The sequence below is a fragment of the Nipponia nippon genome, unplaced genomic scaffold (genome assembly GCF_047370975.1).
Source record: "Nipponia nippon isolate SJK-2023a ecotype South Korea unplaced genomic scaffold, ASM4737097v1 scaffold_9, whole genome shotgun sequence".
Classification (NCBI taxonomy): domain Eukaryota; kingdom Metazoa; phylum Chordata; class Aves; order Pelecaniformes; family Threskiornithidae; genus Nipponia; species Nipponia nippon.
In genome coordinates, this window is record NW_028262413.1 from 15,822,171 (window position 1) to 15,845,286 (window position 23,116).

The 23,116-nt window shown below is 50.7% G+C and overlaps 1 protein-coding gene across 1 annotated transcript in view; it reads right to left on the minus strand.

Moving 5' to 3' along the window:
* PLXND1 (plexin D1) overlaps window positions 1-23,116 on the minus strand; it is an 85,776-nt gene that overhangs the window by 24,762 nt on the left and 37,898 nt on the right. Inside the window, exons 11-24 of the mRNA XM_087744275.1 lie at window positions 22,170-22,263; window positions 19,574-19,737; window positions 17,583-17,734; window positions 17,157-17,256; window positions 13,719-13,858; window positions 12,786-12,953; window positions 10,415-10,505; window positions 10,002-10,277; window positions 8,944-9,093; window positions 4,933-5,047; window positions 3,752-3,859; window positions 2,941-3,053; window positions 1,606-1,713; window positions 340-470 (exon numbers count right to left, since the gene is read on the minus strand). Coding sequence (XP_087600401.1) covers window positions 340-470; window positions 1,606-1,713; window positions 2,941-3,053; window positions 3,752-3,859; window positions 4,933-5,047; window positions 8,944-9,093; window positions 10,002-10,277; window positions 10,415-10,505; window positions 12,786-12,953; window positions 13,719-13,858; window positions 17,157-17,256; window positions 17,583-17,734; window positions 19,574-19,737; window positions 22,170-22,263 — 1,910 coding nt within the window. The remainder of the gene's footprint in view (window positions 1-339; window positions 471-1,605; window positions 1,714-2,940; window positions 3,054-3,751; window positions 3,860-4,932; window positions 5,048-8,943; window positions 9,094-10,001; window positions 10,278-10,414; window positions 10,506-12,785; window positions 12,954-13,718; window positions 13,859-17,156; window positions 17,257-17,582; window positions 17,735-19,573; window positions 19,738-22,169; window positions 22,264-23,116) is intronic.

The following is a 23,116-nucleotide window of genomic DNA, read 5'->3' on the forward strand; positions in this document are numbered from 1 at the left end:
CAAAGGCAGTATTTCAGACGATTTTCATGAGTCTTCTCAACAGTGTTAAAACTTCAAACCCTCTTTCAGTGCTGCAGGACCTTGGGTCAGCTCGAACCCTCCTAGTGGTAAACCAAGTGTTCAGGGATACAAACGCTCACGAGTGAGTCACTCGTACCTTTTGGTGCTCTTCAGGATAACGGAGGTTTATGGCCCTACGTTTCTAATAGAAAAGTGGGAGGCAAGTGTAACTCAACCTTCAACTGAAATGCACAGCTCCAGACATGGGCTGGATTGCGTACAGGTTAGGAATAAATCAGTCTCCTACAGCTGCCAGGTCTTTGGTTCCGAAGCTCATACCTGTCTCTAACAGCAAAGTCCTTCTGTTGCTCGAGAGCATGGACAAACACGATAAGAAAGTGCTTGTTGTTGAGTAAGGTGGAGAATAGCGAGATTCCTTCTTCCATATTGGGTCTGCAGTTTTCAGGGATCTAAAGAAAAATTTAGAAAGCAGAGTGAGAAAAACCCTGCTTGTTGTTTTGCTCCAGCTTTTATCCTTCCTGGCTGCAAGGATGTCCCTGCTGAATGTGGAGGTACTGAGCTGAAGACCCCTTACTCCCTCTGCTTGACACAAGTCAGAGGCATGCTTTCCTGGTGAGGGCACGACTGCGTCTGGGGCTGTATCAGAAGCAGCTCAGCCAGTGGGGCAGTGGCAGTGTCCATTCCTCTCTGTTCACCACTTATGACTGAGTGGTGACCCACTTATGAGTGAGTGGTGACCCACTCATGGTACACCACCTGGAGTACTGTGACCAGTTTTCGGCTCCCCGCTACGAGACAGATGTTGGCAAACTGGAGCAAGTGCAGCTGAGGGCTGCCAAAACAATTAGTGGGCATACAAGAAGAGGTGGAGAGGGCTGGGTTTGGTCAGCTTTAAGAAGACGTGGTAAGGGGATATCCTACTGCAGTCTTCAGCTGCCCTGTGGGAGGGCAGAGAAGAGAGCCAGGCTCTTCTCTGCCAGCAGTGCTAGGACAAGAGGCAAGAGACACCAGCTGGAGCATGGGACACTGATTAAACATAAGGAAGGAAGTTTTCACCTTGAAGGTGGTTGGATACTGGAACTGTGCCCCAAGAGGCTGTGGAATTTCCATCCTTGAAGATATTTGACACAGCTGGATAAGGCCCTCAGCAACCTCATCTAGTTGGAGCTGCTTTAAGCAGATCTCTCTTTCAACCTAAGCAACTCTCTGATGCTTCAGTTCCTACTTCTTGTCCACATGAAATCCAGCTCTGGGACAACAGCTTTTATCAAGTCCCTGCTTGGGAGAAATCTCATCTATGATTCACTGCATATGGGACTGAAATGACATACAAGACGATACACCCAGGAAGAAAAACCCACAGTGGAGCTGGGGAGGATCTCAGGACAGCTCCTTTGTGTGAGAGCAGATTCACAGATCTGCCTTCTCCCATCAGCCAAAGCTGATCCGATGCTGGTATGTGTTAATTGTTTTGAGTGATCAAGCATCCCCCACGCACCACAAGAAAACGCATGGCATTGTCAACGCACGCGAGTATGGTTAGCAACCACTCAAGAGCATTTGTTTTGTTAGTGGGTTACTCACTTTCCATTCCCCCACCAGGAGCGGATGAGTTTCCTGGACCTGGGAGCCCACCTGGGAGCTGAGCTGCTGGGACGGCAGAATGTAGCACTCCTCGTAGAGTGAGGAACACTGCAACCAAGCACAGTGTTAGGGGAGAGCGACTGCACCCGGCCGGGCACCTCCTCATTTGTGTGCACCGCAAGGGAACGAGACGGGGAGACATGTCATCAGGACTGAAGACCACCCATTATGAAGAAATGCATTGGTATGGTTTATGAAGCCTTTAAACACTTTGCAAGACCCTCTTGAATGAGCAAACACCACAAGAATGGGGGGAGGCAGATGTCTGCACAGACATGAGGCTGTTAGGGTAGGGAGACTGCAAATAGACTAATTTGACAGCTAGAAAAATCCCAGAAGAGAAAGCATTATAGAAGACTAAGTCAAAATAGAGGAGTACTGGGTGTTTTAACATATGTAACTTTTGAAACAGATGGCAAAAATGTTTAAATCTCTAACATTCATATATAGCAGCCTGAATCTTAAAGACTCCAGTGTGCAGATATATAGATTGGATAACTTAAAAACCTGAGTAATAACTACTAATGAAACACTCTGCAGTCATAAATCATCATCTCACTCCTCACCACTGAAATGCAACTGCCTCAAGGGTGAAATACAGCCGCTGTTAAAGGCGCACAGCGACACAGCGGAGCAGCCGGTGGCGGGAATTATGGCACCGGCGCGTCTGGTGCGGCCCTGGAGGAGGACTCTAGGTAGACAGACTGGGACTAGGCACCCAAGGGGCGTCTTACTGGGAGCACCACGTGCCCAGCCTTTGACAGAGAGGGGAGAAAGGGGGAGACAGAGACATCTAACGAGCTTCTGAGGACCGGCAGAGCAGCTGGGAACACTCGGTGGCACGCTGCATGGAACAAAAAGCCCCCTCTCCCTGAACGCCGACGGCAGATACACCCTTCAGCCTCAGCCTCTGCCAAACAGAGTGGGGTGACATTGGAGCCCCTGGGGAAAAGAGGGAGTCCCCAGCACTTTCTGCTCATGTGAGAGAGCGCTTTCAGAAGAGGGTGTCCAATGGCATCAAATGGGGTAGCCAGAGCGACTCCTGGGATATTGCCGCCGCTGGGATCCTATCATGTGTGAGCAAGCCCGACCTTACTTCACACCCCAGGAGCTGTGGCTCCACTTTTGACGATAATTGAGGCTGAAATACGTGACAACTAAATATATAACAGTGGAATGATTTGTTACCCTTTAGCAGAGGGAAAGCAGAGCCCTGCTCTGGTTAGGAAGGACCTGGGAGCGATTAGGTGCCCGTGAAACACGATATCGCCTTACTTTGGGGAAGAACGTCCGGGTGACAAAGTGCTTGTACTCCAGGAACGGGATCCCCTGGCTGCGGTTTAACTCCTTGGTCAGGTCTGTCATGTCTGTCTGCAGTTCCGCAAAACCTTACACAAAGAGACCCGCAGATGGTAAGAGCTCCAATACTCTACCAGCTGAGACAGTAAGCACGCCGGCACTGGAAAACATGGCATGTCTCATCTCTGCCTCCTCGAGCCTTTCTTTCGAGTGGGCTGAAGCAGGGTTTCTTGAGGAGCAGCAGATTACCGTTAGGGTTTAACCGTCAGCACTATACATCACGTCCTGGAGCACTGACAGAGAGAACGTTTACCCTGCCTCCAGGAGAGCAGCCCCCAGCCTGGTTCTGGAGGAGGACCTCAGCCTATGCTGCAGAGAGTCACGTACCGCGGGGACAGCAGATGCAGACGCTTGGATTGCTTCTCCCATTGCTCTAGCAGGAGAGTGCTGCAATTTTTGTTGCACCCAGTTGTAAAGCACACTAAAGATTAGTGTGGCCTTCAAGCAACCTTCTGACAACCTCCTCAGGGCCATTAACCCTGAGACAGGGAAACCAGAGGCACTGGAGATCAGTGGCTTGTCCAAGTCAGGTAGCAAGACAGCAGCAGAGCCACACTTGCAGCCACTGAGCCTCATTCACAAACCCTGCCAAAGCTCAAAGGTGATGACAGAAATTCTCCTATAAATAATTCTACAAACTTCTACAGAGTAGAAGACTTCAACCCTGCTATTCCAGCATCTCCCTCCTAGTCCTGGCTCCTCCTCGGTGCCCAGCACAGTGACTTACCTTTGCGGATTTCCTCCCGGATCTGCGACTCCATCTCCTCCATCTGGAGGAGGGTTTTCTGCCAGTAACGCTCTGCTCTGCGGCTCTTTGTGCAAAACACAAAGAGAGCTGAAAAAGAGGAAGGGAACAAGCCTTTGGGACTAGGGCTTAGGAGCAGCTGCAGCTGAGATCAGAGCAGTCCTCTGCTGACATGGGTGCAGAAAGCTAAACTCAGTGTTGCTTTAACACCTACAACAAGACTGATATCTGATCAGGCAGTTGTCGATTATCTGTAAATAAGTAAAACCAGCTGGAATTTAATGATCATGCTGTAACTGTCATCTTCAATTTAGGTCTGGGCTGCCTATATTCACCTTAACTGTATATTAATGTATTCCAGCTGATTAATGAATACAGATTTTAAGACGTGTACCACCTGTATGACAGTATTCATGTCTGACAGTCTTCCCATGCCTCCAAAAATATGTTTCTAATGACAGGTGGTGCATTTAATAAATAATGTGCATTATAACCTTTATTAAAAATAAATTAAATCCCTATTAGAAACACCTCATTTGCTGTGAACTGACAGGTTTCTTGCTGCACAGTCATTCTGGGCATACAATGAAAAGATACCCTAGCCAGAGGACACAGGTGTGTTGCACAGCTTCCAGTGAGGTTAGCAAACTGTTGTGCCTGCTCCAGATCTGCAGCTAAGCAGGCTTGCTCCGTTCTTCATACTCTTTGCCAGGCACCTGTCAGGGGCTGTTATTGATGACAGGGCCTCAGGCTAGGTGGACCTTTGGGATGGTCTGAGACAGTCGTGCCTGTGAGTGAGCCCTCTTCAAGTCAGTATGAGTCCAAGACCAGTTTCTCACACCCTTCTTTATTTTGTATAATAGTAGCTACTAAAGTGTTTGGGGAAAAGGGTAAGTTTATAAATATCACAGGCTCAAGTAACAGAGTTGAACTGTGGATTCAGCCAGCAAATGCGCCATGCTGCAGGAAGCTTTGACCCTCAGTACTGGCTTGGTCCTGTACAAACAAGAGTGGCTACTTGCTGTACGTAGACCAGTTTCAGTTACCGAACAACTGCAGCACTCAGAGGTTTCCTGAAGTGTGAATGAGTCATCTTCACCCCTCCACATGCAATGAGAAAAAACCTCCGCAAAGCCTGGAAACTCATCGTTCTGTTCCCTTACCTACGACAGAGAGGACCAGCAAGATGCTGCAGATGACAATGGAGACAATGATTGCAGTCTCTCCTCCCCCAAGGTGAAGCATCGCAATTGTGTAGTTGAACTTTCCAACTTGGATCTAGAGAGGGAGAAGGAAAAGCAGGAGCTGAGCAGCATGTTGCCAAGCGGCTCAGAGGTCGAGCAAGGAGGGACTACAGGGCAGTGCTCAGCAGACCTTTGCCCAAGGACGTACCAACCATGCTGGCTCAGCCCACCGGGCTTCACGGGGAGGCCAGGCTGTGCCTTTCACTGTTGGACCTTGGGGACTTTGTGTGTCTCAGAAGAGCCCAATTCCCTTCCTGCGTGCTCTGGCGGAAAGCCAAGGCTGGCTCACAGCAGGCTGCGGCACTGCAGTGGTGCCCATCCTAGGGCCACCATAGGGCTTTGGTGGCAGAGCTGCAAGCTCCAGCCCACGTCATGGCCCCACCGTACCCACCTCAGAGCATGAGACAACACTTTCTTAGAGAGCTCACCATACCATACAAGTACTACTTGTACTGCTTTTACTAGAAAACCACTTCCACTAATCATGTGACTTTGTTATGCCTCTGAATGGCCTTTGAATCCCAGCTGCACTCTCCTTTCTCCTCCAAAAGCAGAACTGCTGCCACTCAGGAGAAGCAGGGTAAAGAAACTTTAAAGTCTTTGAAATACAAATAAAGTAAGGGAACAAAAATAAATTATAATGAGACCAAAGATGAGTAATGATCTTGCGGCTAAAGCAGTGGACTGGGTGTCAGGAGGTGCTGGCTGTGCTCCCAACCCGTACTTCTTGTGACACCAAGCACAAACCACTTGAGCTCAGTCGTTTGGTCTCCTGATCACCAGAAGGAAAGAGGCCAACACACATCACAGACAGGCTGGTGAGTTTACTCGGCACTGTTTATAAATGGCTCTCTAGGCCCCTGGGATGAAAGGGTTCAACAGCATCATCTGATAAGGGAAACTCATGACCATGCAAGTCTTTCCCTTCTGGAAATGCAAGTTTCACTTCTCTCAAGGAACGAGAAGCGAGAGAAACTTGAGCAAAAAAACTGAAGCGAGGTAGGGAAGAGATGGAATAATCTTATGATTACATCCGTGTCACAGAGCACCTCCAGGAAAGGTGCACACAGTCAGCTCTCAGCAGCTGGACCGAAGTAATGCCACAAGCAGGGCCTTCCCACCACGTCCATGCATCAAACACCGTGTAGCACACAGCTCCATGCCCGCCAGGAAATCCAAGCCCTTGCTCTCAGGAGCGCTGGTGAGGGCACTGATGCTGCCAGCTGAAGGCATCCGGACAAGCCTGGAGGTCTGCCCCTGCACTGCTCCTTCCCCAGCCAAGAGAGGAAGGACTGCCCTGCCGCGGGCAATGCCCGTTGCCGTCACCCAGGGTCAGGAAAACCTTCAGCGCCTCCAACAATCAGTGCTGGACCACACGGCCAGGCTCTCGTGGCTCCAAGCCCCAATGTGCCCTTGTACCAGCCCTGAGAGGGACTCTAGTGCTGACAGTTTCTGGGATGGTGCCGCCTGGCAGTGTCCAACACTAAGAGCTTTGGCCTCCTACCCAGTGCGCGTTGGATGGGGATGGGGAGCCATGAGTGCTGCGCAAGCATCTGCGGAGGTTCGTTTGACAGTTTGCACAGCACCCAGCCTAGCCTTAAGATTTCCACTTCTTTCATCTGAAATGTTGCCATGAGCCAAGTCCTCAATGTGTTTTAAGTCTTTTTTTTTTCCCACCAACTCAACCTTTTGCATTTCCCAGAGGAGAAATCCCACGCTTGCTGCTTAATTCAGTGTTTAAACAGTTTGGTCATGAACAAAAATGGGTTTGAAGGCCTTGGCAAGCTTCTCTTGTTTATTTGGACAGGTCTACTCAATACAATTTTTTGTAAGGGGAATTAATTAGGCTGCAGGTTAAATGGCAACATTTCCTGTCACCAGCACGTGGTGGGGGGTGCAGAAGGGGCCGGAGCTGGAGGACACCCCGCTCCTGGGAAGAGCTGTCGGGGCTGGGCAGGACTCCTGGGGCACGCGGCTACTGTGAGGGTCACTGGGAACTGCGCTCTGGCTTATGGAATGGAGCCGTCTTGCAGCCTCCCAGGGTGTGAACGGGATCCCCTTGGGACTAAACTAGACCAAAATCAAGCTCCAGCTCACCTAAGGCACTCCCAAAAGAGCTACTCGAAAGTGATCCCCCAAAACACAGGGAGGCTCAAGAGCCCCGTCTTCATCACCAGCTCCTTCTCTCTACAGACAGCTCCTGCTGCCCTGTGCGACTTGCTAACATGGACCTGGCCCAAGAACATCTTCACAGAATGGGCATACCCAAAATCACAGTCAGAATTAAGATCAACAGTGGGCCATGTTTTAAAGGGCTGTTTTCCTGTGCTGATCACTGCAGATGTGAGCTCTACCATCTAAACAAGAACAAACCGGGCAGTCACAACAACAGGCATCTCAGCTTACCAGAAGAGAGAATTTGCATCAGCAGGTGAGGCTTCTGCAGCCCTCGATAGCTGTCCTTGACGTAAATCAGGTAGGGACCACTGTGCAAGTCCGGCCCCGTGTTATCAAAGCCATTACAAGTACGTTATAAAGGCAGCTGTTGCCTATGAAACGGCCGGCAGGTGATAACTCAAACCATGTATGAAGGTTTAAGTGCGCACAGATGTGAATACAAGTTGATTATTTACCTGCACTCTCACTGCTAGTACATTCTTAATAGCTATGTGATACTTCAGGGCTGGGTATCATTCTCCTGCTTCCTAGGGACCTACTAGGGCATTGCCCTGAATGTTTTATGTCAAACCAAGACTAGGAAACTCATAAATTCCTTTTCTTCCCCAAAGGGATTTCCCTGTTTCTCAGTTCTCACTAAAACCAAAATTACCCTATTTAAAATTTCCATTAAAATGACTTGGGAAATTCTGCTACTTCTGCATTTCCATATTTCCAGTTTGCAACAGAATTTCATACACCACAGACTGTAACCAGTAAACTGGACAACCCTGTCAGTGAACTGGTGGTGCACCTTCGTGCCTTTCTTCTGGACAGTGCAAGTCCACAGCCTCCTCAACTCCCTTCGCAGCCTTCCTCCTCCTCCCTGCCCATGCCGCAGGCTCCCACCCATTCACTGTTAACACATGGACTCGGAGGGGGGCTGCAGGGTCTCAGACCATGGAGATGGAGGCATTTTTCTCTCCAGATACGAAGAGCCATAGTCACATCCCTGCGTGGCAATGAGCTGCATATGACATGAAGGAAACTGAGGGCAAGAAGAGCAGTAAGTCAAGCCCTCTACGGAAAAAAGGACAGTAACAAAGTATTGTGAATTTTGCAGACACAAAGATGAACAACAGCCCTGAACACCGAGCTCTGCAGTGACAAAACGGCAGCCCCTGGGAAGCAACACAAAACTTTCCAGTCCTCCGTACACCTCTTGCCCTTCCCGGTCACACAGGGACCCATCTCCAGTGGCTTATTGGAGCTTAGTAAGGGTCAGATTCTCATGTCCACTTGTAGCTCTTCTGCTAGCAGTAAGAGGCCAGCTGACTGCAAACTGTATGGAAATCCCCAAACATATCTCATGAGGGGCAGAAAGAAAATTACTGCAAGTGACAAAAACTCACATGCCTGGGATTTCACAGTGCCTTACAAGAACTGACAAAATCTTCTCCCCCCCAGCTTACAGCACAATTAACTCAGCAGGCAGCTGCTGGTGCCCCACGATTCATTCAGAGCATGGCAGCCCCTCTCCATGACTCAGGGCAGCCTTACCACCAACCACGCCTGCACCCCGCCAGCGAGCTGCCCTGGGGACAGCTGCAAGCACAGTGTGCCTTGTCCACCCTTCCGTCTGTGTGGCTTTCTGCAAGGCTGCCTGTGAGCATGCCTGGCAGGTCCTGCCCGTGCACACAGCTGACTCCTTCGCACCCAGGGTTTGCAACAGGGACCCCACGTGCTCAGAGCGTGGAGGCTCCTGGAACTCACCGTCACAGGTAACTGCCTTTCTGAGGTGCTCAGCGACTCATTGACAGAGCAGTGGATGACTTTGTCCGAAACAATCTGGATCTCGCACGAGATAAGGCCAATTTTCACTTGGTACTCATTACTTTCCAGGCCCAGGCTGTCAGGCTCTTTCTAATGACAAAAATAGAATCAGGATGTCAGTCTTCAGAGTAGCAGTTGGAATTGCAACTGATTTTCCTGCTTTACTTTCTGTATTCCCTGCTGTCTTTCAGACCTGGGAGGACTCTCCCTCACCAAGGACATTTTTCCAGCACTCCACAGGAAACCCAGAACCGGGCCATTTCCCATTTTTCTGTTTCCCATTCCTCACTCAGCATGGGGCACAGGACGAGCAAGCCCCTCGTGGAACCTGGAAAAATCTGCTTTTGATCTGCCCTGGCTGTACACCGCAGATAAGGATCTAAGCGCCCACCTGGGAGGGGGGAAGGATGTACAACAGAGGAGATAGCAAGGGGATGCGTCTGCAGAGCCTGGGAAGGGGGGAGTGAGTTTCGAAGCACATTGTAACCAGTGAGGATATCCTGCAGTGAACAATGGCCTTTGAATTACTATTGCGCATTGTCCGAGCCACTCAATTGCTGTACCCCAACTTCCTTGTGAACTGAGCTGAATTCAGTAGCCAAAAGAGAAGAATGCATGACCTGTTTCTGCAGGAATAAATACCTATTGTCAGGACCTTCTGGAGTACCTGCCTGATTTCAGGCCAGCGCATTATCGTTCTTTTTCATACGTCCAGTATTTTATTTAGCTTCTTGCTATTACATCCTTCAAACACAGCGCTCTGTCATCATGCCTCAAAGGGCACCCTCAGGTCAGGCTGTGTCTCCTGGTGAAGACTGATGCAGGTGCAGCAGGCTGAGCAAGAACTGCCTGTTCCTGAGCAGCTCCTGCCTCTCCTGTCCTCATCCACCCCCCTCCTCTCTCCCGCGTTTGTGGACAGCGCTTAGGACTGAAGAGCTACCTGGTGGGGAGCAGGCAATACCCCTGAAGAAGCAGAGCTGTTAATGCCACTCTCTTACATGTATAACCAGAGTTAAGGGCTCGCCAGGATGGTGCTTGATCCACTTCTCCTTCTTGGCTGTGAAGAACTGGGGGTCAGCATAGTACTCCAGGCTGAACTTGCTGATGTGCAACGCCTCCTCGGGGTACATCTCCTCATCCAGAGCTGGACGGTCGTCTGCATAGAGGCGACCATTGAGATAGAAATCGACAGATGCGGGCTTGCTCCCTGCAGTGATGTTGGAGGCAGCTGGAGAGGGGCAGGTGATGACAGTGTCGGTGTGAACCTTACAGTTCTGAAAGCAGGAGAGAGCATGCGCATCAAAAAACCGACATCCTGATAAGGTCTCAGCTTCACACCCCGAATGTCTTCAGGCACTGGGCACGCAGCCCTGCTCCCAGTTACCAGGCGATACCCAGCGGGGACACCCACCGTTTGCTCTCTGCCGATGCCACGGACCACCATGGACACATTCTGGACCAGCTCAAAGCCTCTTCCTTCCAGGGTGATGGTCCTACCCCCGCTTGGAGGAGAATGGAAGAAAGAGAGGGTGATTGCAGAGGACAACACAGAGCAGCGAGGTGCAATGGCTGGGTGTTGCCTGCTGTCATTTTCCCAGGGACGTTTCCCAGATGCTTGAGCAGAAAATGTAACCCAACGGCTAGTCTTCCTCCTACTTGCAGCAAGCATCCACACTGCTACCAAGATATCAGGGAAGGAAGGAGGAGCAGCAGCTGCTGTGGTGGAAAGGGGGAACCTCTTCCAGCAGGAGGAAACTGTTCCCCTTGCTCCCATTCCCCAGAGGAGCAGCCTGCCTCTGCATGCCAGGAGTACGCAGCAGGTTGTCCAGGCCACCAGTGGTGTAAGAGGTTAACTTCCAACCCCTCAAAGCAAGAGCAAGGAGATGTTCCCTCTTCCTGCCCCTGCCCCACAGAGAACTGTAACTCTTGGAGAGGGAAGAGACAACTTTAAGGTTGACAGGGATCCTGGATCTCCCAGACACTTCTGATTTAGATCAAAATGTGAAAGTTGTTTTGTGTTTTGGATCTGCTGCCTGGGGAATGTGAAACATGGGCCTCTCAATGTGCAGTCAATTAACGACAGTAATGAGGGCCCTGATGCACACAAGACTGCTAGGCAGAGCAAGGGGTGGGGAACCAGCACTGCTTGTCTGCTCTGGACAGCAGAAGCTATACCCTGGGTTTACCTTCCCCTTCCTCTGTATCACATCTGATCTGTTTGGAGTATCTGTCAGGAACAGTCAAGACTTACAAATCCCATTACCTCAAGACCACTCCAGACATAGTGACTTTGGGTCCAAGGTAATATCCTGTAAATATTACCACATAGTTATGATCCCAGTTTCTAACTAAGAGCCTGTCACATCTGCAGATTAGTTTACAACTTCTGGTTTGTTTTACACTTTGCTTACACAGATTATTTTAGCAATATGGCAAGATCAATCAGATCCAGTTAAATTTTTACACAAGTTATTGACCACTCACGGTCAACAGCCCAGCAATGCACCGGAGCAGTCAAGCTACATGAGCCACCAAGTAGTCTGAAGAGAGAGACTGCTGTCATGTTCTCAGTGGTCTGAAATTTGGAAACTGCTGTCAATACTAAGAAAGCAGACTAAGGTGACAGAGAAATACCCTGGTAGTTTCCCTTGTGAATATGGGCAGTGACATTCTTCCACTGTCTCTGTGTTTAGATACCGCTCTCGCCACTCAGCATAGTTCGCAGGCCTGCTAGGAGCTGAGGTTGGCTGAGTCACTGCTGTGCCTTGTCATTAACTTTCCCACAGCCCGCATCTTTGGCGCTGCGCTTGGGAATGCCGAGACACGGCTTTACTCCAAAGGGATCAGACCGTCAGAGCCTGCTGTGTGCGCGCTGCTTTCACCGTGGTCCTGCAGGCACAGTTGCTGGACTCTCAGATTTCTGGGTCAGCTCTGGGTTTTCCAGGCTCCACAGCTCAGGAAGGTGGGATTTCACCATGGTATCCAAAGGAACAGGAGCCTGAGAGCTCCACGGAGAGACATGAAATTAAAAGCAACACGCTTTAAAAATGAAATACTCTGACCTCAGGGAAGGCTGAAATCCAAAATCACAAATGTCAGCTTATCCTCCAGCAATTTTACTGTGAAGAAAAATCCTCAGGGTCTCATAGAGCCCCCCACCTGAACCTCCCTAAAGCACCCACCAGGTGTACACAGTACAGTTACCAAGGCTGACTTTTTTCCATGTCTTAAATGCGCTGAAATGAGCTATGGACAGTCCTGCTGTGTGAGACCTCTTCTACTCCAGTGCTGGGGTACCTCGAAGCACCCTGAGAGCACTCTGCGGTGCCCCTTCTGTACCCGTCTGCAAGGCAATGTGTCAAACCCCAGGGCTGAGAAAGCCCCTTTCTCCCTGCAGGACTCTCTCCCACCAGCCTGGAGCCGACCCTCTCTTTTGCAGGCAGATGCAGACATGTGCCAGCTCTGAAATGGATGTCATGATGCTACAACAGCGTGGCACAGGCCCCCGATACTGTACCCTGCCTCCTGGCTGTGCTTCAATGACTCCTGGGGCTCCTGACATGGGGTTTGCTCAGGATCTACTCTGCGTCTGCATGGCTTGAAGCACAGACAAGGCGCTTGCATTACCTGCAGTGGGCTACACCAGGATAGTCCAATCAGCTCTGCGCTTTGATGGGAGAGCACTGTTCACTTTTACATCCAGCAAAAATTAAGAGGCTGATCTCAACGAAGGCCACAAATCTTGGCAGACTTGGCTGTCTCTGTTGGGGAAGGGTCCTCACCTGATCTGGCTCTTTTTGGGGTTGATGTCTGATACAATCGGGTTCTTCTCATACTTGAACGTGATGTTGTAGCTGGCACAAGACTTGTTCTCGAACTGTACACAGACTCGCACGGCCGTGGTGAGCTCCGCAGACGGCATGGTGCAGGTGATGGTGCTGTCGTTGCGGCTGTGCAGGGAAAGACAGGATAAGCTGCAGAAAGCCACAGCAGACCGAGTGGCCGGAGCCAGGCACCGCAGACCTGAGTCCTCCCAGAGAAGCGAGGTGGTCAGCAGAGACAGGCAAGAAGGAGCTTCCAGTCACATGCCAATCACCTATTAATTACATTGCCTACTAACAAGCAATTCTGAGCATATACCATCCTAGGCTGCCAGACTGATTTCCCATACAGCCAAAGGAAAAGGGCAGGCTCCTACTTCTTCCTGCTGATGAGATGGCAACACACAGGAGGAGGGGTTTCTTCCAACCAGCGAGCTGCTGCAGGAGCGGGACCCTGGGTGTGCAGGTGCCTTCTGCCTCCAGCAGATGTGGGAATGAAGCCCATGTCTGCTTCGCTCCCAGGGTATTAGTCCTGGTCCCAGACCACCCAAGGGGCTTGGCAGCATCCTGCGAACAGTGCGTGAGAAGCACTTTGTTTGCTGCTGGTTGCCGCTGCCACATCACAGCAAGACCAATGCCATTGCTTTGCCAAAGAAACTTGCCCCATCCTGGTGTCAGGCACTTACACCATAGCTCTGCCTCACTGCTCCGGGGATAGAGCAGGCAGCAGCCAAGAGGGCTGGTGAGGATGCTATGCTGGCTCCAAGGCAAGCAGCAGCACGCAGTGGTGCCCCCCACCCAAAACCCATCTCTTCCTGATCTCCTGGGGGAGATCCTTCCTAACACTTTGGCTCTTGTCACTAGTTCAGTGCCAGCCCCCAGACCCAGTCCCACCTGAGGTCAGTGCACTGCTTGGAGGTATTGACAAGGACACGGAGCTCAGAGCCGACGTCCAGCCTGCTGCCTCTGATGGTCACTCTGGTTCCTCCAGCCTTTGGGCCATTCAGGGGAGCTATGGACTGCACCATGGGAAGCTAAAAACAAAGGGAAAATCTGTTTCCTAGCCTGGTAAATTCACATTTGGATACTCCACACTGCACGTGGGAATTGCTTCAGTAAATTTAAGTATCCAGTATTGTGAAGCTCTGAAACAGCAGCACAACAAAAGCTTTCACTGGCAGGGTTTCAGAACAAGGAGAGAGGTACAAGTGCTGAGGAGTGAGATCATATAAAACGTCTGTGACTCTCTGCAGTCCCTAAATTCTGGCAATAAATGAGACATGAGTCCAAACTGGAGCCCAGGATCGCACCAGTCCCTTCAGATTTCCAGTGGAGGGTCCAGAGCTGGCAACAGCTCAAGGTCCATCAAGAAAAGGAAATTTCTCATTCATTCCAGCTCCCACCATCTCTGCCCTTCCAGATCCATTTCCTCCTGAATGTGAAGGTAATGTTAAAGCCCCGCTGGATGATGGCCTTGAGATCTCTGAAACAGCCACCTGGGTCTAGATAACTGAATATCAAACTCCTTCTTAAGGAAGCTTCAAATCTGAATCTCTTGAGGCGACAGGAACTAAGGGGGAAGTTACTTTGCCTCTCACCATTTTCAGCAGAAATTAGCATGTATGTTATCTGCATTTGCAGCCCCTGGAAACCTTCCTGAGATTCATGAGCTTGAGGCTTTGATAACTAATGCAGCGCTGATCCCCCATGCCTGCTACACAGACTGCCCCAGGAGAGTCTGCTGGGCAACTTCCCTGCTCCTGTTTGAATAGAACACCAACGGCAGAGCAAATAATTATTTCAAGTAATTGGTAATTCCCTGTCAAACACCGCAAACCCTGGAGGCATGAGACCCGCCAGGTTGCGGAGTGCGGCTGAAGCGTGCTCACTGCCACAGCCCGTCCCTCGGTGCAGCTGCAGAGCAAAACCGCACCGAGGCAGACTGAAGAACACGGGCTAACCTGCTTTGTAGTGCCTAGTGCTAATACCCTTTCCTGTCAATCCCAGCCACACAAACATGCTTATTAATAGCTATCCTTGTCCGACCCTCAGACCGCTTTATTTCTCTACAGCCATTTCCTCCGTTGTTTCTGATCATTACCCATTTCCACAGGATTCATTTTGTTAATTTGTATTTGTCTGAGTGTCTGCAGGCAGCTGTCTCCTGCCCTTGGCCCCTAACCTATGCATTCAAATCTGCAGTTACAACAACAGCAGAGAGGATTATTCATGTTCCCCAAAGCCCTCCAGCTCTTCCCCTCAGCAAGAGCCAGTGGCTACTGCTCTCAGTGCATTGCCAGCACTGATTGCCTCCATCGCAACTTTTGCAAATTCAGCTCATTTGGCAAATTCAGCTCATCCATAGCCTGCTATAATGTCCTGAAGAAGTCTCTCGATCACATTTCTCCCTCCTCCTCAGCAGAATCACAGCTGAATACTGTCTCTTCTAGATATGTCTAATAGGTGCTTTGAAAGATGTAGCACACAAACAATATTTTACAAAGGACCTTCTTTGGAAGGGCAGTTCTAAAAGTCTTTTAGACTTTTTCAGGTAACTGCTATCAATACTCAAGCTCAGGTCTCAATGAGACCAGCCTTGCATGGTGTAGTCTACTCCATCTTTATGCCATGGTATGTAAGAGAACAATCAAGCCAGCTAAACTGCATTGCTTAGCTTGCAAATGGTGTGGAAGCCACTTTTGGTGTGGAACACAGCAGCAGCTACACATTGTGCAGCTTCACTCCCTGACATGCGCATACACAGAGCAGGGCACCGTCTCATCTCTTCTCCAAGCTTTGCTGAGATAGACACAAGACAGCTTTCTGCTGTGCCACCTGAGCAGAAAATGGCTCCTCTCCCGTTCCCAGGAGGACAGCCTTTGCCATAAGCCTGCTCAAGAGCTGCCAGCACAGAGCTGTCATGGACCTGGTTTGAGCTCAGTGACTGGCTTTTGCTCCTCTTGCTTTGTTTAGCGCTGGTGCTTTTACAGGTGTTTCCTGAGAGGGCTTTTCCTTGCACACCGAGAGCTGGCAAAGAAGCTGCCCAGCCCTTTCCCACTCTTCAGGCCCTTCTCCTCTTTGTCAAGAAGACAATCGGCCCAGCAGCGGGTGATGTGGCCGAGTCAGCACATGTGTCCTGATGGCAATGCACCAGAAATCCCAAACCCAAGGTCTGTTACTGGGGTGTACCCCAGCTGTACCTTGCTCCACTCCAGACTGCTAGATCTCTAAGACATTGCGGATGTGAACATGGATGCCTGGAAACGATGGGAATAGGTCCCAGAGCAAACGTCTTCCCTGGAACTACCACTGAGGCAAGCCTGGCAGTGCCCTTGCCCCACCGGTCCCCTCCTCATACGCTGCCAGGCCTGGCTCTGCTATGGGGCGCTGGCACGTGCCATGCCTGTGCTGGCTGCGCTCTGTGTAAACCTCTCTAAACTAAATACCTAACACGTGATCGGCTACAGGGTGGGGGATTACACTCCATGATCCTGCCCTAAATTCCTCACAATGCCTACCAGGAATCAAATGTCATTTCCTGGGGCTCAAGTCTTCTTTCAAGCCACTAGACTGCAGCACAGTCTATTCTTCCCCAGCACAAGCACAAAGACTCCGAGTAAACAGCATGCCCTTGGCACCCACCCTGTTGTGTTTGCCCTGGATGCATGGGGCTGCCTGTGAATAGCGTCTAGCCAGAGAGGAGCGTGCTTGCAGGAAAGAGAAGAGCTGCATGGATTTCTTTCAGGTTTATAGAGATGAAAGTTATCTTTGTGAGATGGTACAGTACAAAGCTATAAAGGGCTTTTCTTTGTATAATGACATGGGGTTAGCTCAAGTCTAATCCCTACACGTTATTCTCATGCAAAAACTAACACAATCTCTGCAGCAAAAAATATCAGTTCTAAATAATGTGAGTCCATCGTACGTAACTTACATAGCCCAAAGAGACTTTGCAAGTCCCAAAAAATCTCACAGGTGGTAATGGCACTTCAGCAAAAGAGGAGGAAGAAAAATGAGCTCCTTTTTATAGCAAGAGAAACGATGATACAGCTAGGATAAGTGATAAACCACTGCAGGAGCCGAGACTGGGAGCGAGGTTGTGTGTGATGACACCCTGGCTGCAGTCCGGCTCCTCACACTCAAGCCCGGATTTGCCAGACCTCGCTCAGGTAACCACAGGTGTCAGCTGCTCCTTGAGGACCCTGATGCTTTTTGTTGTAGATCCTCTTTCTAAGCCAGCTGGGGGCATGGGGGCTGCAGGCTTGTTTTAAGGGGTGCAGGAAATGCCAGTGTGAGAATCACCAAAGAAACATCCAGGAGGCAACTACTCACCACGTAGGAGTATCGCTCCCTGGACTTCCCTTCCCGGCTCACATTAACCGTCACCACATCAGAAAACGCCTCCTGAGCCTCTCCGGTCTGGCACACGATCCTGCGGACAGGAAAGCGGAGGTTGGCAGTCGTGCCGCCCCACCAGAGCAGAGGGGGAGAGCCCATGGCCTCCTCCTCTTCTGCACTCTGCCCAGCACCTGCTGCAGGGGTGGGCTGGGCAGCACCAGCCGCCTCCTGCCTGGCGGAGGGCACCCACATCCCACCTGGGCCAAGTCATCGCCCCGCTCCTGCCTGGGGGCCCAGCGTGCCAGGCAGCCCGAGGCCAGCGGGCATGAACGGGGCGAGTGACAGGGACATGGAGGGTCAGGGACCAGCAGGGGACATGAAGGGGACAGGGACCTCCTCCCTGGCTCCCCCGACACTCACGCCTCAGAGACGACGTATCTGTCGGGCAGCGGCACGCACTGCACACTGCCTACCCTGACAGCGCCAAGGACGTCGCTGAAGCGGCGGCCCAGGTTCCTCCCGCGGATGGTCAGCAGGGTGCCCCCCTCCAGTGGCCCACGCAGCGGCTCGATCTGCGGCACCAAAGGAAAGGTTGGAGGAGAACCACAAGGAAGCTTCTTGCCTTCATCCCTGAGCCTGTGCCTGTGCCCACATCCCACTTGGCCCCCCATGAATAAGACAGAATTGCTTCTCACGCTCCTGCTCCCCCCACAGCGGGCCCACTGCCACACTCCCCTTGCTGCAGCTCTGCAAACAAGAAGCCATCACTAGTTTGGTACCGGGTTTTGGTCAGGGATGACTCCAGCTGCAAACACATCTGGGGTGAAACATCACTCCTTCCACACCACAGCTTCAAAGGGAGTTAGGGCAGAGACAAACCTGGAGACTTGGAAACCCAGAGGAGGGATGCTAGTGGGCTGGGAAGAGACAGTCCTACCATCACGTTTTTAAAGGCTGTCCCAAACACAGCAGGGCCTTTCAGGACAAAAACAAGACAAAAAGCGTCCTGAGGCAGGGAGCGTGGCCAAGACACCAGCACTGCGGCACACCAGGGCACACGACGAGTCTGGCACCGCGGGAGGAGAAGGCTGTTCCCCATTCCTCTCCTACGTCACTGTTTTTTCACCTGGCAGCTGCTGACCCCACCGCTGCAAGGGGACAGGGTGCTGGGTGTGATGCCATTCCACCGCCTGAGGGGTGTCCCCAAGCAGTGTGACTGCATTATTCTGTGACTGCATTATTCAGCGGGTGAGACAAATCCTTCCAATGCAGAAATGGCTCTTTTCCCTTTGCAAAGGCAACGGCAGACAAAGCCAGTGCAACATGCCTGGTGGCACCAGCTGGCCAAGCTGGCCAGGGTTGGTCAGGACCCACTACCAGGCTCGGTGCCCTCCTTCACCTGCTGCATTGCCCTCCCCTCCAGGAGGGCTCTGCGAGGGCTTGTTTGCTTGCGTGACTCTGGAGGATTTGGATTTACCAGCTACTATTTGCTAAGGAAATCGTGACAGAGTCCTGTGACACTCTGCGACCTGAACTGTGGTTTCCTTCCATTATTTTCTGGCAAGGTGCTGATAACGCTTGATGTGCGCTGGGGAAGGACAGGTTCATGGGGGAGCACCCCTCTCCCAGGGTGGAGGGAGGGAAGGGAGGGAAGAATCAGGCAACGGGGATCCTGCAGTCCCTCCATGCAGTGTTACAGCACCCAGATTTTGAGCAGCTATCACTACACGCCTCCCTAAGAACAGAAATCCCATATCCTTGCTGATTTTGATGTTCACATTAGCTGTTTTGCCTCTCCAGCTTCTTCTTTCCTAGGGAGCTCATTTTAAGATTTGCTCTACATACTTTCTTTGCTGCTTGTCAGGCACAAATTTGTTGGCTCATACCATACCTCTACACAGAACCCCAGATCCAAATACCCCCAACAAACACTCATTCAACTGCAATTTAAATAAAACTCATTTCAAAATGCGTAATGCCAAAAGGTCCCTCTGCCAGTCTTAATCTCAGCAGAACTGCAGAGCACATGTGCCAGGAGACAGGGCTCATGTTCACATTTCAGCTATGCTCCATTAAATGCTATTCCTGATAAGAATCCTTCAGCTGACCCTACAAATCTTTCTCGCTTTTACCAACCCCAGGAACTCCAGGACATTTTGATTGTGCTGGTGTTGTTTTTCCCACTAACATGATGAAGAATTGATCTTGTCACTAGCAAGATGTCCTTGGCATCAGGTGACTAGCAGCATAGAAAGTCAGTGAATAATTCAGCACTGGTCTTGACTCTGTCCTGTGCCAGCAACAAAGCACGGTTCCTCATTTGTCCCCAGCCGGGGACAGCACAGCCAGTTTCAGCCCTCTGTGCTGTTTGCCATGCCACACACACCCTCCACGTTGCATTTGTATCTTACCTTCTTAATCTCTGGAGCTGGACAGACATCTGAGATGTGGGGGGGCTCGCTGTGCAGCCTGCAGCTGGAGCTGCTCTCACTCCAGATGCAGCGGTGCCCCAGGTCCTCCCTCCCCAGGCACTGAGAACAGTCAGCACTCCCAGTCGCGCAGTTGTACACCTCCACTAAACCACCAGAGACAACAGAAAGTGTGAGCTCCTGGGCCTGAGACTTTCATAGCTTTGCTTAGCTTGAGGCAGTCAAACAACCCCCCCACTCCCCCTACCCCCCCGGCTATATTAATCCAAGTAACATCTGAAATCCAGTGGATGAGCAGAGCAGCTTGCACATACAGCAAGACGAGGCAGCGCTTGGCTGCCATCCTGAAGATTTCCCAGAAGGACTGGGTGCTTGTTCTCACTGCAATATAATTTAGCACTTTCTTTTCCTTTTTCTTTCCCTTGAAAAACAAACAACACCCAAACTCGGAACCTTTTGTCAATTTATGCTACATGTTTCCAACTCTCAGCATCCACATGGGAAGCTGCTTTGCAAAGCTGGCTCCATCCTGTTAGCAAAGCAATCACATTGCTTCCACACTCTGACAAAAATCGGCTGGTTACAGTGCTTTGTACAGTGTTTACAGTTCCTTTCCTTCCCCCTGATGACCACGGGCCCCTTGCATTGACTTCTCCCTTCAGATCTGCTCAGCTCAGCTTCCACGTCATTTTCCTACACCGCTTTCACCTCTTCATTAGCTGGTGCCCTAGGTTACATTTCCTCTCCAGCCTAAAGACTTCTGCTGCTGGAGTGTGGGTATCCGCTGAGATAAACAGCCAGAAACACTCAGGAAACATTGCTTTCACACCCTTTTCCCCAGAGGAGACTTTGCAGGAGAGCATAAAACAAAGAAACAGTCACATTTTGCACTTCTGCTCATGGGAGGATCTCAAGGCACTTCATAAGCAACTAACGAATCCCTCAGCCTTCAACGGTCTGCCTGTGCTCGTGCTAATGAAACGTCATCGGCACCGAGGGAGTCTCCCATCCTCCACAAAAAAATGAGCTTATTTCACCCAGTGAGTTACACTGGTTAGTTTTCCACCCAACAGCAAAAAGAGCTGTGATTCCTTCAGTGGACTACCAAAACACACTTTACAATAACAGCTAATCAATATTGAAATAATAAACACTAATAACAGTAATTCCATTAAAGACAGTATAAAAGATGCAGACATTTATAACTGGCCCAGCAGATCTCTGTCTCTGCTTGCAAGTCAGCCTCTCTAATTTTACTCGCACCAATCTGATCAAGGCGAGGAGGAGCCAGAGCAGCCTAACGGTCCCACAGGATCTCCAAATATTCTGGCAAATTCAGATCCATGCAAACACAGTCTGTGTAAGCGAGCTCTTTCTCTGCACAGGAGGGGAGGGGATTCCACACTCCTTCCGCTGTCGTTCCTGCTCCCAGCACCACCCACGCTGAGAACTAAGAGTCTTCTCTTGCACATCAAAATAGTCTTAGCTCAGATCTCCCACCCCTCTCCTCGGGGTTACCTCTGTATCTCAAAAATATGGACACCCTCTTCTTTCTGCAAGGAAGTCATGTCTCATGCCTCCCCATGCTGGTATTTCAAAGGTTATTTCATCAACGTGGAATGCTTTGCAAGATAAGTCTCCTTTATAGACTGGGATTTACTATGGAGAAACCTTTTTATCCTGGGTCAATGGCTGATGGCGTTAATGTCTCTCTACCTATTACAGCTGTCCTCCAAAGAAAATCTCACTTCAGGCACCTAGTTCTTATTTGCATCTAGGGTAAATCAGTTCCTTCTACTACAATTGCTGACACTACGGAGAGGAAAAGAGGCCAAAGCTGCTGCCTGCAGTGAGAGCACACAGCTAGGTGCAACACCGGGCCTCTGGCCAGGGCAGGGAGAGGCGGCTGTTGTGCAAACGCGGGCTCCGTTGGCCAACTGGCTGGGCTTGTCCTATCTAAATGCCTTGTCTGAGTGCACTCTTAATCTGACTCTTTGCCTGCCTTCCTTAGTCTGCTGATGTAGCAAGGGCTTTTTTGGGAATCTGAGCATTCTTCCCAGAGACAGAGAGTGGGCCAGGGGTGAAATGTGTTTACACATTTTATTCTTTCTCAGCACAGGAGGAAAAAAAAAAAAGACTCAATTTTTACAGCGTGCTGAACCTTGATGCCACGCTCCTGTGAGAGCTCATGGCAGAGCCCTCCCCCATCCCTTATCTCCTGCGGGAGGAATTCCTCCCAACCCTGGGGACGCCTCACATCTCTGCTGTGAGCACCAGCACACCCCATCCCACGTGCCGCTGGCAGGCGAGACCTCAACCGCTGCCTGCGCTCAAAGACGGGGCTTGACTTTCCCTGGGTATAAAGAGGATGTCCATGGGCGTCCGTCTGGTTTCTGGGGAGACGTTCACATGGGTGCAACTCTGGGTAAATATGTTTTTTGCATGTGCCTGAGAGAAAGAACTGAGCTGTGCCCGGCTGAGCCATGGTCTCTCTCCTGAACCCATAAACTTTGCCAGGATTTTAGAGTCATTCAAGCTGACCAGATGAGAGCAGAATAAAAATATTTTCAACTCAGACCTGTCATCATCTCTGGACTGTCAATAAATCTGTCTGGTCTGTCCTTCAGCTGAAGGTTCACTGGAAAGAGATGGCTCTTCTCTGATGTGTGGAGCTGCACACAAAAACCAAATAAACAAAAGCTTAGGAAATTTAGTAAAATACAAGGTTCCATACGCACACTACATGGATTAACATTCCTCGTGAGGCTTCCCTGACCACTGCTTCTCAGTACAGGAGGATCTCATCTTTAGCAGAGAGAAATTGAGGGAAGGCTGTTTTCTGTTTTAATTGTTTTGCTGAGGTCCCAACGAAGGGCATGGCACACACCACAGTGAGAGCAGAGCCCTGGCTTGCTGCTATTTTTAGTAGCAACGGACAGGAAAACTAACAACCTGGCCAGTCTGTGCATTTGCAGTGCCGGGCTACAATACAGAATTTTCAGGTGATGTGATGGGAAAGTGCTCCCCTCCAGCTTCTACTTGCAATATTCCCATCAGTGGAAGCCCAAACGTTTGCTGCATTTCAGAGGTGCAGTTTGCCCTCCAACAACCACACACCGCTCTTCAGTGAGCATCTGAACATTTTCTCAGGCCAATTCCTAGTTCAGAATAAAAGCTACAGAAATAGCAACACTGAAAGGTGGCCAAATTTTTTGCCTGAACTGAACTCTTCCCATTTAGAAAGGTAAACAAGCAGTTCTTTCCCAAACCCCAGCAAAGCAGGCACCAGAGCCACTGCAGATGCCCATGGAGCAGACAATGCAGCATCAGTGACTTGTGAACACCCTTCCAGCATCAGCACATGCAAAAAGCCTCTTGCTGCAAGGGCAAACCCGGTTTGCACTTTTCTCAGCTGGAAGTGGAGGGAGGGAGGAGGGAAGGCGGCATCCCAGCTGCTGCGTGGGAGGCTGGGGACATGACCCTCCCTGCCCTCAGACCTGCCCCACACCGCAGGGAGAGCAGGGG